The following is a 15,780-nucleotide window of genomic DNA, read 5'->3' on the forward strand; positions in this document are numbered from 1 at the left end:
CTTAAAAATTCAAGTGTTTTGATGTTCCTGGGGTTTTTTTCACCTGCACATTTCATTAGAGTTGGAATTATAAAACATCTTGCTTACCTGTGTGTGTTTTTACATGGCAATCCAGAGTAGACTTTACGGTAAAACTCTTTCCGCATTCATCACATTTATATGGTTTTTCTCCCGTATGGATACGCACATGCCTAGTCAAAAATAGTTGTTCTTCAATCACTATATGCTTATGCGAATACTATATGTTTTTCAATGTCTGCTGGCTAACACCAATATTTACAAAGCAATTAAAACATCTAGGTCTAAAAAAATTGAGGAGCATTGAAATGTGGTTTGCTAAGCAAGTTGGAAAAACATGTTTGGAAACATTTTCCAAGTCCAATTATACCTGGAGCTACTAAGCCACAGATTTTCATTTAACAAGTTTTTCATAAAATGGTTGCAATCCAGGGACTGCTTTAATTTATTTAAAACATTCCTATACCACCCCTCAGCATATAAGATACCAGTGATATACAACTATATAGATAATAAGCTATTTGAAACCCATTACAATTAAATACTAACATCAGCAACCATAATGAAAGATAACAAATTAAAATGTATTAACTTGTGCTGAAAAAACTGTAATGCAGGTACCAGGTGGACCTTTTTAGGGAGGGCATTCCAGAAACAGGGCACCATCACTGCGAAAGTCCTATGAGTAGGACTTCAGACACTTTTAATTTGAACTGTTGCCTCCCATGCCATATTGCAAGCTACATTTGAAGCTCCTCCACATTTCAGAAGTGGATCCAATGTGATATGAACAGCTGCTACTAAGAAATTAGTTAATAAACAACTTGGCATGCAATAAATGCTGGAATTCTTTAGACTGTGGCCAGAATGATTAAAACAGAGCTGCAAAAATAACGTGCTTTGTGTATTCTTTAGCTTTGGGGTGGCAGGTCTTCTTACCTGACTAAATCACTAGGTTTTTTAAAGCTTTTTGGACAGTAAGTACAACAGTTGGCATATTTTGGCTCAGCTTCCATTTCTGCTTGCTTGTCTTTGATTTCACTAATTCTGTCCTTTTCTGCAGCAGATTGGACAAGAACTTTTTCAGAAACAGTTGCGCTTTCTTGTGGCCTGAGTTTTGCAAGTTCTGCTGTTTCTTCCTCTGTGAAAGTGATAACACCAGGTCTAGATTTTCTAGATGATGTTCTTTCAGAGGTCTCATCATCATCTTCTGCATATTTCAATAGAGAAGCAATAACATGTTATAGAGTACTTTTAGAGGCCCATTAAAATAATCAAACAACCTCTGTGAACATCACACTGTTTAAATATCAAAGTGATTATTCATGCATATGGGGGGAAAACTCACCTCCTCCTGCTGTTTCTCCACCTGATGCTGCCGTTGAAGACACAGTTTGATGCTTTTTCATGTGCTTTTTGCAGTGCACAGTAGTTCTGAAACTTTCATCACAAAATGGGCACTTGTATGGTTTCATGCTCATGTGAGTTGCCATATGTCTAGTAAGGCTTCCATTAGTAGTAAAGGATGTATTGCAAATGCTGCAACTGAATGCTTTAACTCCTGAAGGAAAAAGGGCAAATAGGCTTTCTGGTGATCTAACAGAAAATGTTCAACAATGAGTCAGATTTAAGGTGCAATTCCAAGCACATAGCAGCAACTTGCTTTCAATTTGTTATCAGAAACGTGTTGATAGTCACAAATTTGTTTTTTGTTTTTTATATTTTTATCCCACTCTTCCTCCAAGGAGCAGAAACAGTGACTGGCCCAAAACCATGGAATCAGCTTTATAGCTGAGTGGGGAATGAAACTGATTCTCCCCATTTTTAGTCGAGCATTCTAAACACCACACCAAATGCTCTAATTTAGACCATTTTAAAAGGCTGTTCTACCAATAACCATTACCCATGTCAGATGAATGGGATCTCCGTATCACAGGCAGAATACTTTGAATTCTGGAGATGGCAATGACTTATATGCTCAGTAGCCACTGTTGAGAACAGAAAGCCGGACTACATGACCTTTGGTTTAATTCAGCAAGGAAATTCTTACCTGTCATGCTCTTCTTTTGGACATAGGAGAATTACAAGGCTTAAAATGACTAGCAAAAGAATCAAATATTACTACTGCTTTATCACCTGTATGTGTCTTCTCGTGAGATTTAAGAACCCCAGAAGAAACAAATCCTCGTCCACACAACTGGCATTTATAAGGCTTTTCTCCAGTGTGAGAACGTACATGCTGCTTCAAGTGGCTGGATTTCTTGAAACCCTTGTTGCAATATTCACACCTACAAAAATGGAAGTTCAATTGGAATGAAATGAAAAGTCAACTTTGATGATGGCCTGTAAATAAATATGACATGTCATTGCTTCCTGGTTTACTGCTAGCAACAAATGATATTATTATACAGAATTGTAGTTCATGAATTTACGACTTAAATGTTTCCCAGTGACATATATTCAGCCCATAAACCAATTTACATTGCAAATCTGTGTTTACTCAGAAGTAAGTCCCACTGTGTTCAGTAAGAGAGTGGACTTTTCCTTTCAACAGCTACATAAGAATGGCCAATTGTAAAGTTCAAAAAACCTGTAAGAACGCTTGCTTTGATCTTCATTATCTTCCAGAAACTGAGAGCGTTGAGGATGCAGCTCAAGTTCTTGTGACTGATCTTGAATCAGGCGGGTGGTCTGGGAAGCAAATATTAATTTTTCAGTTGTCAATACGATACTAAAATCAACTCACCTAAACATGTAACGAGGATGGCTAAACTCTACATTTAAACAAGTAGAGTTGTGTGGCAATAAAATGGCCTACTCCTAAAGGAAGCTTGTCTTTAGCAAAGGTGACAGATTCTTTATTCTTTTTAACTCTATTTTGCTGTTGCAGGTGGTGACTATAGAACAGCTGATGTCTCAAAGGTCCAGTCACCATTTCCATTTCCCCCAAATGTCCTGGGCATTACAGGTCATTGTGGGGAGGCAAAATGTTCAGTTGGTGAAGAGGTACAGCTCTTCTCTCTGAAGTAGCAATATTTGACCTAAGAATGCAAGTTCCACAAAGCTAAAAAAACTACAAACCTTTCAAGTAAATACTTACTACATTAATAGCATCTGGTGCAGGAACCTGAAGTAGATTTGGCTGGTGGTAGCTTGTTGAAAGAGCTTGGGATTCAAGAGTGCTTGAATCTTGAAGCTGCTGTACTGCTGGAAATTGATTTTGCTGACTGTAGCCATCATTAACAGTAAAACCTACCAAAAGACAAATGACAAAGCCTTATTAGGTGTGAGGTTATTGGATTGTTTTTGTTTTTTATTATGTATTTTGTGTTTTTATATTGTGATTTAATCCTGTGAAGCACCTTGAGACCTTAATAAAGAACAATTTATTATTATTATTATACAGTACATAACTCACACTCATCCATTACAATGCAAGCAACTCACTTTCTGCAAACTATAACAGCTCAACAGTACGATTCACCTAGCAAGAAGGGATGTAAGGGAAAACCTTGCACCAATTTTTAATCATAGATCCATAGATTTTTAAATCATAGGTTGAACATGCCTTTGCAAATTAATAGATCCTAAAATCCCTGTCCTCCTTGCCATGGAGGGTCAGGGATTTGGAGTCTTGCTGGTAAAAGTTCATTATAGTGGCACCAAAATGATATGGAATTTGTAGAGCTTAATCCTAGGTGTTGCTGAGACAATACAATAGCCAATAGGATCAAACCATAGCTAATAAAGAACAAAACAATGGTAACTTATGGAAAGACAATAATTATTTCCTCTTCATCTACAAGAAAACAGAAAAAAAGAAACTTTATTGGCATCCAATAAACAGCCACAGCAATAAGGATAATCACCCAAGTTTTTTCATAATTTGAAGTTTCCTTAAAAAGTCTCAATTAGCTCAGAGCCATTCACATTCTGAATTTAATGTTATGTGTACATGTGTCTAACAGGTTGACCCAGCTTTCTTTATCTACATTGGTTTCACAAAAATGTAAGACTCAGTACAAACAATAACAACATAAACATTATCCCAAACTAATTCCTATTCCACTATATTTGTGCCTCTTCAAAATGAAGTTATTTGCTCCTCTCATGAAATTTATGTTATACCAGCACTTCACACTGAAAAAAACAAAATAAAAAAATTCCTTCCTGTAGCACCTTAAAGACCAACTAAGTTAGTTCTTGGTATAAGCTTTCGTGTGCATGCACACTTCTTCAGATACACTGAAACAGAAGTTGCCAGATCCTTCTATATAGTGAGAAGGTGGGGAGGGGTATTACTCAGAAGGGTGGTGGGAATCGGAGATTGGCAGATAGCTGAGATGAGCCTGCTGATCTATTGTTTGATTGTGTTTTAATGATTTTGGCCAGGGAGGGTGAGGTATAAATAAAAATTTACTTCCTTCCTTCCAAATGAATTTAAAAATTATAATGTAGCACCTTAGAGATCAACTGAGTAGTTTTAGATATAAGCTTTCATGTGCATGCACACTTCTTCAGATACTCTGAAACAGAAGTCATCAGACCCCTATATATAATGAGAGGGATCGGAGGGAATGGGTGATTGGCTAATGGGTATGGTAAGTCCGTTAGTGACAGTCCCACAAGTAAAAGAAAAACCAAGAGATTTTTTAAAGGGACAGTATGTAAAGGACCAAGAATCGTTTTAGCCTGTGTAATGGGATAAGAATCCAATATTGCTGTTCAGACCAGGTCTCGCCATAGTTTTCAGTTTAGTGATAAATTGTAATTTAGCAACTTCTCTTTCAAGTCTATTTCTGAGATTCTTTTGTAATAAGACAGCCACTTTGAGATCTTGTATTGAATGTCCCGGGAGACTGAAGTGTTCTCCTACTGGTTTCTCTGTCTCAAGCTCTCGGAGGAAGACCTTTCATAGCCTACAGACAGCCACCCAATCTTAAACTCCTCCTCACCCACAATAATACAGCAACCAAACTTAACATGGAAACTGGGACCAGAGCCTGCAATAAATCCAGATGCCAACTTTGTTGCCACATACACCCGGGTAATACCATTACCGGCCCCAACAACATCAAACATACCATCACAGGCCTACTTAATGGCTCATCTTCTAATCTTCTAACAAACTGTACGCCATCAAATGTCAGCAGTGCTCTTCAGCTGTCTATATTGGACAAACAGGCCAAACCTTACGCCAAAGGATAAATGGACATAAATCTGACATCCATAATCACAAGACAGAGAAATCAGAAGGAGAACACTTTAAAATTTATTTTAAAGAACTACAGTACTTGATGTTGGTCTCAATGTTCTTAGCAAGGTGTTTCTCAAATTCTTTTTTTAAGCATCCCTTACACTTGCACTTTTTTTGCCAAAGTTTATATTCCTTTTTGTTCTCATCATTTAGACAAGACTTCCATTTTTTGAAAGAAACCACCATGTATCACAACCACTGACTCCATTTCAGAACTATCTACCAGGCAATCTAGGGGATAGGTATATGTTCCTAATGTTTAAATTGCCCACTGCCAGGATCCACCCCACCCGCCAGAGAAATATCCTCAGCACAAGGATAGCTGCTCATCCCCCAAAGAATGAGTCCCTTCCTAAGGAGTTGTTTCCCTTTTCCTCAGAGTGATGTTCTCTTTCCCCAAGACCCTCCTTCTCCCTGACAACAGGGGAACTATCATCATGGAAGGACAATGCAACTAAAATATCAGACTTTCATTTTCCTATCTTACTAGTAAAAAAAACAAACTAAGAACAATGAAGCACATATGTAGACAAAGAGAGAGGGTCCATCAAGTTAAACACATGTTTCTTTATATGTACCTATATGTGGAAGACAGGAGTGCCTGGGGTACTCTGGTCCATGGGGTCACGAAGAGTCGGACACGACTAAACAACAACAATACATACATACATACATACATACATACACACACACACACACACACACACACCTGAGATATAAAATTTCTGAATGGCTCCAGGAATAACAAATAACCTTCAAAGAATAGGAAATCTGTAGAGAGCATTCCAAGTAAAATAGAAATCTTGTACAATACAGATTTTAAACCATGCTTTGTCTAGCATTACATTTCTATGAGATGAATAAAACAGAAAACTTTCCTAAAAGAAAATAATTAAACCTGTAGTTTCACAAATTAGATTGGCTCTGAAACTCCACTCAATCAGTTTCACAAGCACCAACCTTTTTCTGTAGATGTGGTGACGTTCTGGAATTGCAGTAACTGTGCAGCTGAACGCTGTTGAAGTTTTCAAACATTGCAAAAACATACTCATAGGTCACTTTGAAAAGTATTATTTAGACATTTACTAACCTTGTGATAATGCTTGCTGATCAAATGATTGCTGTGCTATAGTCTGCTGCTCAAACTGATTCATATTTTCTTGCAGTGCATGTTGGGATGTCACAAATCTATCTGGAAATGAAATGGTGAAAAATGAACATAAGATTTTACTGCAGTCCATTAAATTTCAGCTTTGTATTCTTGCTATAAAAAGCATGCCTAGGCACTCTGTTGTGGTAACCATAACCCAGGTTTAAGGTATCATTTAGCTTCTAGCTGTCACATCTGTTTCTAATGCCGATCATGTTCAATGAATGAGCTGCAGCATGGGTCTAATGTGACTTTCTTTCTGCAATGAAAGGAAGGTTCAAGAAAGCCTGAAACTCATACTGAGTTGAGATTTGTCCCCAATAAATGATGCATTAATAAGACCATTCATATCACTACTCAGCTACTGCTGCAGCTTTGAACAGTAGACTCACAAAAAAAATCAGGTTCATTAAACCTAATCACAACATTTAAGGATAGCTGCTAAACAAATTTCCCTTTAAACTAACTTATTTACCATTTTTTTCTACTACATTTACCTTCCTCTTGACCAAGTGGTTGATCAGTCAACTGTGGCCTCAGTTCAGTTTCCTCCGAGTCCACAACCTGCTGCTGGTCCAAATCTAAAATAGTTTCTTGATCTGTTGTGACAGCTTCAGTTTGCTGCAGCTCTTCACTTTCAATCTCAACTTGCATCTGAGTAGAAACATGAATGCTCTGCTGATCTACTGTTGTATCATCAATTGAAGCAGTTTGCTGGTGCTGTTGCAGCTGTTGTGCAAGCTCATACCTGAAAGAGGAAGACGACAGTTCTATTGCACTAACAAAATATGAGGTTGACAGTAGGAGTGTCTTTTAACTGTGTGTCTAGCTAAAAAACCTCAGGATAACAAAATAACTTAGTTTGTATTTGACTACCTTCCTATCTTCCTTCAATCATAGCAAATTTTCGTTCTGTTCACCTGCAACAAAATATTACTTACAAAATGGGCACCGTGTTGCTGTCCAAACAGTGAGCTGCAAGGACAACAGTGTCATTGACACTGTTAGCTGAACATTGAGATAGGTCCTACAATATGTGACGTTCCAGACCCACACAAGCTACATTTTCCTACTCCACCACCCCAAAAAATACATCTGTTAAGGGTCCTCTGTGCCCCAACATAAGATTGCAAAATAACACTAGACTGGAGACAGGACCAAACACTGGACAAAGGGAGATGCTACAGATGTCCAGCCTAGTGCTTCCCTATCCAGTGATAGGCCTTGAACATGTTTTTTAAAAGTAGTACCAATGTATAACTGCTGGGGCCCTGACCCTTGCATGACCAAGCCAAATGCTGACACCATGCCAGCCCCAATCACTCATTTAGAAGTTGGCTAGAAATTCATTATTGGCACACTGAGAAGACCCCTTAAAATTCCCAAACTGAAAAGGTTGGCTGCCCAAGCAGACAGTAGCAATACAAGATCAAGTGCTCGTAGAAAGCATACAATTAAAATGCACGTACCTGTGAGTTTTCATGTGTTTTTTGCAGTTTAATGAGGTTTTGAATGTTTTCTGACAATATGGGCACATATATGGTCGAAGGTCATTATGGATGCCCATATGCCTCCTTAGACTCCCGCCAGTTGTGAAAGCCCCGTTGCATATTAGACACTTGAAAGCTTTCAATCCTGTGTGTGTTCGGATATGTGCTTTCAATACTCCAGCAGACACAAAGCCTCTTCCACACTGAGAACATTTGAATGGTTTCTCACCAGTATGTGATCTTAAAAGATAAATAAATGCCAAAGTGTGACGGAAGGAAGAGCAAATGTTCAAGTTCAAGATTATTAATGATCAGGTGGAAGAGGGGCGCTCATATAACTGTTCCCAAATCAGCAAAACTGATTTCTAAGTATTTTATTATACGTTCACAGTAGGACCTGCAACAAAATGCTGCTGAATGAAATGCTGCTGTTCCAAGTTTCAAGCCATTCCAACCCACCCCTCCGCCTTCCCCCACAAAGCATTAGCCAGCGTTTTGTGCTCACTGAACATGTTTGGTCCTCACTTAATTGTTTTGATGTCTCTTCTCTCCCTTACAGATTTTTTTCTGATGGGTGTGTGCATGTGTACATGCTTCTGTAAAGCTCTGGGTTCCCCCAATCCTACTAGTATGTTCCTACTATGTGTAGATGGTGCCAACAAATAAGTACTTGGAGAATGAGTTTGTTATTAGTATATAGTCATACTAAATTACATTATAACTGGGTTTTTTAAATATATAAACCTAAAAGTAATTATTTATTCTACATCTATAATTATTTCCAGTTACAGGATTGAACCCATAAATTTGTTGCTACCTAGCCCAAGTTATAAACATGATGCTGTACTTTAAAAATTATTTTATCATTATTGCTGATTGTTAAGGAAGAATCAGTGGTTCAAAGGGAGAAGGGTGGAATAAGCTAGGCATAATGCATCATGATTTGGGGGGATCTAAACTTAGGGGTGCTGAGCCCTAGCGTATAATAAAATTATATGATGCAATAAATACATTATTATACCATCTATTTCTTTTAATATATTTATCTAATTTGGGTATACAGGGCACCTCACTATTCACAGGACAAAGTCAGCACTATTTAGGGAAGTGAAGATTCCCTCTTAATCTCACAAAGAAAAAAAATCACACTCTCCTGCAGCTCTGTATTTTGTGCTTTCTAAACCTTAATGTTCTATGCCTTTGGAACAAAGGTGAAACAGCAAGTATATTGGCAGTATAGCAGCACAGGACAGATGTGAGAATACAGAGAAAGAACTATTTCCTGTTCTTTAATTTTTAGAACATTCTCTCAGCCACCCACATCTTTGCTCTGGAATTTACCGTATATGCTGTTTAAGATGGCAAGACTTTTTATATGCTCTATGACAGTAATAACATTTATACGGCCTATCCGCTTCATTCACAAAATTATTATTGAAGTAATTTTGGAAGAACTGGCTATTTCTTGGGATTGGCTGGATAAGACCTGTATAGAGAAGGAAAGAAAAAGACGGATCAAACTGAGACAGTTTCAAATACTAAAACAATTGTAACACCTAACAGCAGCTGTTTTCAAATTGTCATGCTCTTAGCTTAAGAAACTGAGATATGGACAAACTTCAGCCGCCCACAATTGCTTTGCTCTTCACATGAATGATGAAGCATGTCAGGAACCACACTTCCTATGGTGAAGGGCTTCCAAAACAGCCAGAATACTGAAGCCATCTTTAAATCATGGCTTTGTGTTCTGGCTTGCTTAGAAGTAATTAACCATAATTCCCAGTCTGAATGCAACGAGAAGCTCTGGTTGACTGAGGCTTCCTGGCTTGATTATGTGTTTATAAGAAGGGAGGAGTAACATAGCTGCATGCAGGTGCCTGACCTTTGTACCTATCTCAGCATATTAAGCCAAGATCCTGATTGTCCAAATAGAGCTATATTCCTGCTCTTAAATGAAATGCAATTATAAATAAAATGTAATTATTGTAATTATACCCTTCCTTCCACTTCATATGGAGAAAAGAAGATACTATTGTTACTTTAGCTTATGTGAATGTTAAAACTTAAAACTCTCTTTAAAGCCTTAAATACGGTACAGTGGTGCCTCGCAAGACGAAATTAATTCGTTCCGCAAGTCTCTTCGTCTTGCGGTTTTTTCGTCTTGCGATGCACGGTTTCCCATAGGAATGCATTGAAAATCAATTAATGCGTTCCTAGGGAAACCGCCTTCAGGTGACCCCGCCCCCCCTCCCCACTTCGGAACAGCTTTCCGAAGTGGGGCGGATGGGGCAGGTGACCCCGCCCCCCCTCCCCACTTCGGAACAGCTTTCCGAAGTGGGGCGGCTTGGGCAGGTGACCCCGCCCCCCCTACCCACTTCGGAACAGCTTTCCGAAGTGGGGCGGCTGGGGCAGGTGACCCCGCCCCCCTCCCCACTTCGGAACAGCTTTCCGAAGTGGGGCGGCTGGGGCAGGTGACCCCGCCCCCCCTCCCCACTTCGGAACAGCTTTCCGAAGTGGGGCGGCTGGGGCAGGTGACCCCGCCCCCCCTCCCCACTTCGGAAAAGCTTTCCGAAGTGGGGCGGCTGGGGCAGGTGACCCCGCCCCCCCTCCCCACTTCGGAAAAGCTTTCCGAAGTGGGGCGGCTGGGGCAGGTGTCCCCGCCCCCCCTCCCCACTTCGGAAAAGCTTTCCGAAGTGGGGCGGCTGGGGCAGGTGACCCCGCCCCCCCTCCCCACTTCGGAAAAGCTTTCCGAAGTGGGGCGGCTGGGGCAGGTGTCCCCGCCCCCCCTCCCCACTTCGGAACAGCTTTCCGAAGTGGGGCGGCTGGGGCAGGTGACCCCGCCCCCCCTCCGGAACAGCTTTCTTTCAGCTTTTCACACAATTACAGGCATACGAATCTGATTTGTTCCATGAACCACATACTGAGCTTGTGTTATAAGTGTAATGCTGCAAGTCATGATAACTGCATTACTGCCGCAGACACTGTGCTCTATCCAAAATGTCTCTTTAACCGAATCAATGGCTCAGAGGACTACAAAGTAAGCTACATGCCTAATTACATAACAGCTTTCACAGTAATGACCATCCAAACGCAATCAACAAGCATTTTCCTCAGGCATCTCTTTGGTCAACTGGGAATCCTGGTTTTTAGTTTTATTCTAAAACTAAAGAGTAAGACTTTATGCAAGCAAATCATACTGTGCACACTTTACCTAAATCTGTGATGAGTATAGGTTCTTGCAAAGGGATATCAGGTACTGGAACACTCGTCTTTCCTGTACGAAACTTTGCAGGTTTACGCTGATGCCGCATCTTTCTTAGTTCCGTGTGTTTAAAATGAGAGGCAATGTGTGTCTTTCTGTGACCAGAAGTTCGGAACTTTTTATCACAGTGTGGGCAAGCAAAAGGTCTAATACCTAAAAAAAAAATAGCGTATTATGTGTTTAATATTCTACAGCTTTGAAAGCAAGACAAAAGGGTAAATGTATTTCTTGACCTCATCTAGAAACTTTCCCCTTTACAGCCTCTATACATAATTCAGCATGTGAAATATGTCTGTGCGATAAAGTCTGTGCAAAATAAAGTCTGTGAGATACTGATGTCCTACCAGTGTAGGACACTGAGTTCATATGCAATATTTGGACTTGCACACTTCTTCCTGCTCCTCTTCCATGCTCCAAAACATTTACTACCCAATCCAGCTCTACTTAAACATAGCTAAATGAGACAAGTTACACCTGACCGTGGGTGGCAATACACATCCAAAAGCAACATAGTACAGCACTGGCAATATCCACATTTAAATAATATTGCACATGTTACAGGATGCTTATTCAAATCACATCTTAAAGTCAACTACTGTCCCAGTCAAACACTGACTAAAGTAAGTATAACCAATCTGTGGTGGAACACCAAGATTTCATCCATCCATCCGTCTTTCCACCACATGTTATCCATACATAACATGTAATATAAAGTCCATCTATAATCCCAATTTTGTCATTTAAGGATCATGCATTATTGGGCTAATACATGTGAAACATAAGGTGAAAATCACTTGAGCATCAGTTACATATTACAGCCAAAACCAATGAAGAGTTTTACTTTTATGGCATCTTAAGGACTAGTAAATTAGAGGATAAGCAAAAACAAAGTTCTGGTGTGTTTTCTGCAAAAGACTAACATGGCAACTCTTTTGTAAAATATTATGAACAGTGCATGAAGTCAATACAATTTCACTGCCTCGCCCTGCTTTGGTTAAAATAGACATGCAGATGAAGCTCCTGAATTAATAATTAAAAAAAATTAACATCCCTTGCTAAAGTGAGAACTTGGCAAGATTTCAAACCTGGAAGTCGAAAATATTTGAAGTTTTTCATATTACTGATTAAAACTGTAAAAAACAACAACAACTGGGTGGAAAATATTTTCAGATTTCTTGCTAATTAATCAGATAAAATGTCCTGCATGTAAAAGGCACATAAGCAACTTTCAGTAAGACTTTCCTATTCTTAAGGAAGTTCTCTCAGTATTACAAAAAGATAAATGTGACAGCTTACCTGTATGTAAGCGAATATGCACTTTTAAACTTCCTGAGGTAGAAAAGCTCTTCATACAGTACTGGCACTTAAAAGCCTTAATGCCGGTATGTGTTTTAATGTGTGCTGTGAGGGTGCTCTTCACAGCAAAGGCCCGGAAACACTGCGGACATTTGAATGGCTTTTCATGAGTGTGAATGCGGATGTGTCTCACTAGATCACTGGGCTTTTTAAATTCTTTAGAACAATATGGACAAATATGCCATCGTATTCCGTTTTCTTCACGTATGGTACCTGAAATACAATTTTAGAGATCACAGAAGTACATATTTTACTACTTAAAATACAATTAATACAACAGTCTCAGAAAAAGAAGTCAGAATTTGAAAAGGAGACTCAATATTAAATTATGGTAAACAAAGTGATGACATCTTCCATTTCCCTTTAGTCACGGCTCTTCTCAGATTTAAACAAAATTGTAAGTATAAGAAACTAGCTTTAATCATAATATTAAATTAAAATAAAACAAGCAAGGGGAAATAAATGGAATTAGATTATACAGTGAGGTTTTATTTAAACTGATAAACTGCCGTAAATAAATTCTACTGGAAAAATGTATTAATTAAGAGAAGATGTTTATTATATTTGGAAAGAGTAGAATATTCAGGTAGCACTGTTTTTTCATGGGTAAGATAGTTTAAGGTGTCATAACTCTCCTCAAAAGTGGCAAACGGAGGGGAATTGACTGAAGTTTTAGAGCGTAAGATGGAAATGAGAATTGGCTTTAGGAACTAAGAAAAGGTCTGGCCAGAGGTCTGGCCTGTGAGTTAATAACTACAAAAAATACAGTCTTGACTAAGAGTTAAAAAGTAAACACCTCGGAAGAGATGTTTGGTGGAGTATTATATTTAGTTTACAATGGGGAGATGTGTGGCAGCGCTAAGAAGTAGGACATGAGGAGACCTACTGGACCTCACCAGCTAAAAACAGTCTGTCTGTTGTCACTGAGAATATCAGGCTTAAGGCCTTGCTTGAGCCCATCTTCAAGAAAAACCAGAACATGGGAACTGATGTTACAATGGGTCTGAATCCTTTGCTACAGCACCACAAGGAAAAGGATTGTGATAAATGTGATTGTAGACTCTCTCATTGCTAAAACTAGGGTATTATGCACTCCAGGTATCTTAAATATCCTGTCTGCTTAACCTATCTGCCTGCATATCATCCATTCCCTTTGATGTGAAGAGCACATTAAGAGTTATTTGTTCTGCACAGTGCAAGAATTAGCTAACTTTCTCATGGAAAGAGGGAGATTGGAATTTTTCTAGCCAGAAGGTTAGGATGCCCAAGTCTTGGAAATACTGGGATTAAGAGTCCTGTCTGGTTATGAGTCCTTGGTACAGATTGGCAAGATCAAGAACCCAGAAAGTGATCACCTCACCCCTCCTGGACTTCCAGGAGGAGGGGAGTAAGTTTACAAGACTGATAAACTACACCCAACCTCATATTTTCACCCATCTAATCTTCCACCCAATTCCCCAAGAGGACAAGAGATTGGCTCCAATGAGGAAGCAGAAATTGCATCCTAGTCTAATCCCCAGCCAAGTTGTCTTCAAAGAACCTGACTCCTAGTGAATTGAAATGACCCAGTATCTGTTCCACGGGATGGTGACAAGAAGGAAAAATGGATGTGATAAACAATAATAAATGGTATTGTATAGTGAACAATTTCATTATTACCAGGTAAAAACTGGGATTTTTTCTTCAGAACTCTTTTTTCCTTTTTCTCTACTTTTTCTGGATTTTCTTGCTCTTTAATTGGTTCTGGATTGCTAGTGTTGACTTGATTCTGAACTTCTGCATTTTCATCCTGACTTGAAGGAGTCTTGTTTTCACTGCAGTCTGCATTTGTTGAGACTGGGATTGAAGACAGCCCACTGTTTTCCAAGGCTTGCTAAGACAAACATAATGAATTAAACTGAGTGCATGATTCATAAATATGTGACCAAAGGTTTTGGCAAGAATGCAATAAGTCAACTATACAAAGAATTATTATTTTGACTATTTTGAAGTCTTCAGATAACTTTTTTTTTTTTAACTTGTGGGGAAAAAATCTGAAGTCAACAGTCACTTGTTATATTAGAAGCAATATTTAGAATCTAACAAATGCAGCACCCTCTCTTTCAGAAAATCAGAGCAGAACTCCTAACAATTTCAATCCATTACCCAATGGAATTTTGTCAAACTAGAGGAACATTCTCTGTTTCCAAAAAGCTACAGCTTTACCAGGCTTAATTAGCAGTGCTTTTTTAAAAGAAAAATTGTCATATAATGCCATTATTTTAAAAAACAAAATTCCTATATTTATCTTTTTTTATTAAAGCTGAGACTAAGCAGTATTAAGACAGCTCTGGACACTGAAGAATGGAGAATGAAGCTCACTGGAAGAAGTACTTAGCAGCTGCTATTGCCATTCCCTCAAGAATGCTCAACACTAGGGACAGAGGAGTCTTGCATCAAGCAATAATTTTCTATGTTTACCTCAGCTACTGGGAATCAAACACAGCAAACACTAGGGCAGAGATGGGAAGCCTTTCAGATGTTGTAGATCTATGATTCCCATTACCAGGTCATTGACCATGCTGGCTGGAACTGATGGGAGCTGAAGTCTAACAACTGGAGGACCACCCACTCCTTTATTGTTGTGTTAGGGTGAGGATGAAAGCAGTCATGGACCACTCACCATAGCCTAATGTATCTAGTACTCTTTTCTCCACATGTGACTCTTCTCAGCTCCCAGCACAATCTAGCAGGGTGAAGTTAGAGGTGATCTGACGCCGTATAGGGAAGATAGTTGTTTCCTCCACCCCACCCAGCCTACTAAATTTTAGGAAAGAGTAGGTAAGGTTCCAAAATAGTTTCTTTTACCCTACCTGCAAAATGTCTCTGTTTATTCCCACAGCCATACTGAGCTGCTGACCAGGTTGCTGAGACTGATTATTTTCCACTGGCTCTGACAACTCAAGCAGTTGCTGAATGACATCAGTTACAGACTGCTGACCTTGATGTCCTGCCACTGAAGTTACTGGATTTTCTGTCTGTTGACAAGAGAGATGTCGTCTTAAATATACAAATGTCATTTGTAAAGGAATTAAACAATACAAAATATTTGGAAAGTAACTGTTTGTTGTTGTTTTTTACAGGACTGGCTTACTCATGTATTGTACAGTAATCCCTATATTAAGAGCTAGTATTTCAAAAGTGTCATTCATGAATAGCATTCAGAAACAAATAAAAAACCAGTGTGGATCATACAACAACCGAGTAA

General features: G+C 39.0%; 1 protein-coding gene across 5 annotated transcripts in view; it reads right to left on the reverse strand.

Annotated features, from left to right (window-relative positions):
- ZNF236 (zinc finger protein 236) overlaps nucleotides 1-15,780 on the reverse strand; it is a 52,075-nt gene that overhangs the window by 19,907 nt on the left and 16,388 nt on the right. For all 5 annotated transcript variants that reach the window (XM_082235247.1, XM_082235250.1, XM_082235248.1 and 2 more), the window contains exons 9-22: nucleotides 15,386-15,550; nucleotides 14,193-14,406; nucleotides 12,474-12,746; nucleotides 11,127-11,330; nucleotides 9,257-9,401; nucleotides 7,895-8,155; nucleotides 6,923-7,173; nucleotides 6,366-6,467; nucleotides 3,119-3,270; nucleotides 2,609-2,709; nucleotides 2,155-2,306; nucleotides 1,367-1,579; nucleotides 958-1,228; nucleotides 88-191 (exon numbers count right to left, since the gene is read on the reverse strand). In XM_082235247.1, the coding sequence (XP_082091373.1) occupies nucleotides 88-191; nucleotides 958-1,228; nucleotides 1,367-1,579; nucleotides 2,155-2,306; nucleotides 2,609-2,709; nucleotides 3,119-3,270; nucleotides 6,366-6,467; nucleotides 6,923-7,173; nucleotides 7,895-8,155; nucleotides 9,257-9,401; nucleotides 11,127-11,330; nucleotides 12,474-12,746; nucleotides 14,193-14,406; nucleotides 15,386-15,550 (2,608 nt within the window). The remainder of the gene's footprint in view (nucleotides 1-87; nucleotides 192-957; nucleotides 1,229-1,366; nucleotides 1,580-2,154; nucleotides 2,307-2,608; nucleotides 2,710-3,118; nucleotides 3,271-6,365; nucleotides 6,468-6,922; nucleotides 7,174-7,894; nucleotides 8,156-9,256; nucleotides 9,402-11,126; nucleotides 11,331-12,473; nucleotides 12,747-14,192; nucleotides 14,407-15,385; nucleotides 15,551-15,780) is intronic.

The sequence above is a fragment of the Podarcis vaucheri genome (genome assembly GCF_965113315.1).
Source record: "Podarcis vaucheri genome assembly, chromosome: 8".
NCBI lineage: Eukaryota > Metazoa > Chordata > Lepidosauria > Squamata > Lacertidae > Podarcis > Podarcis vaucheri.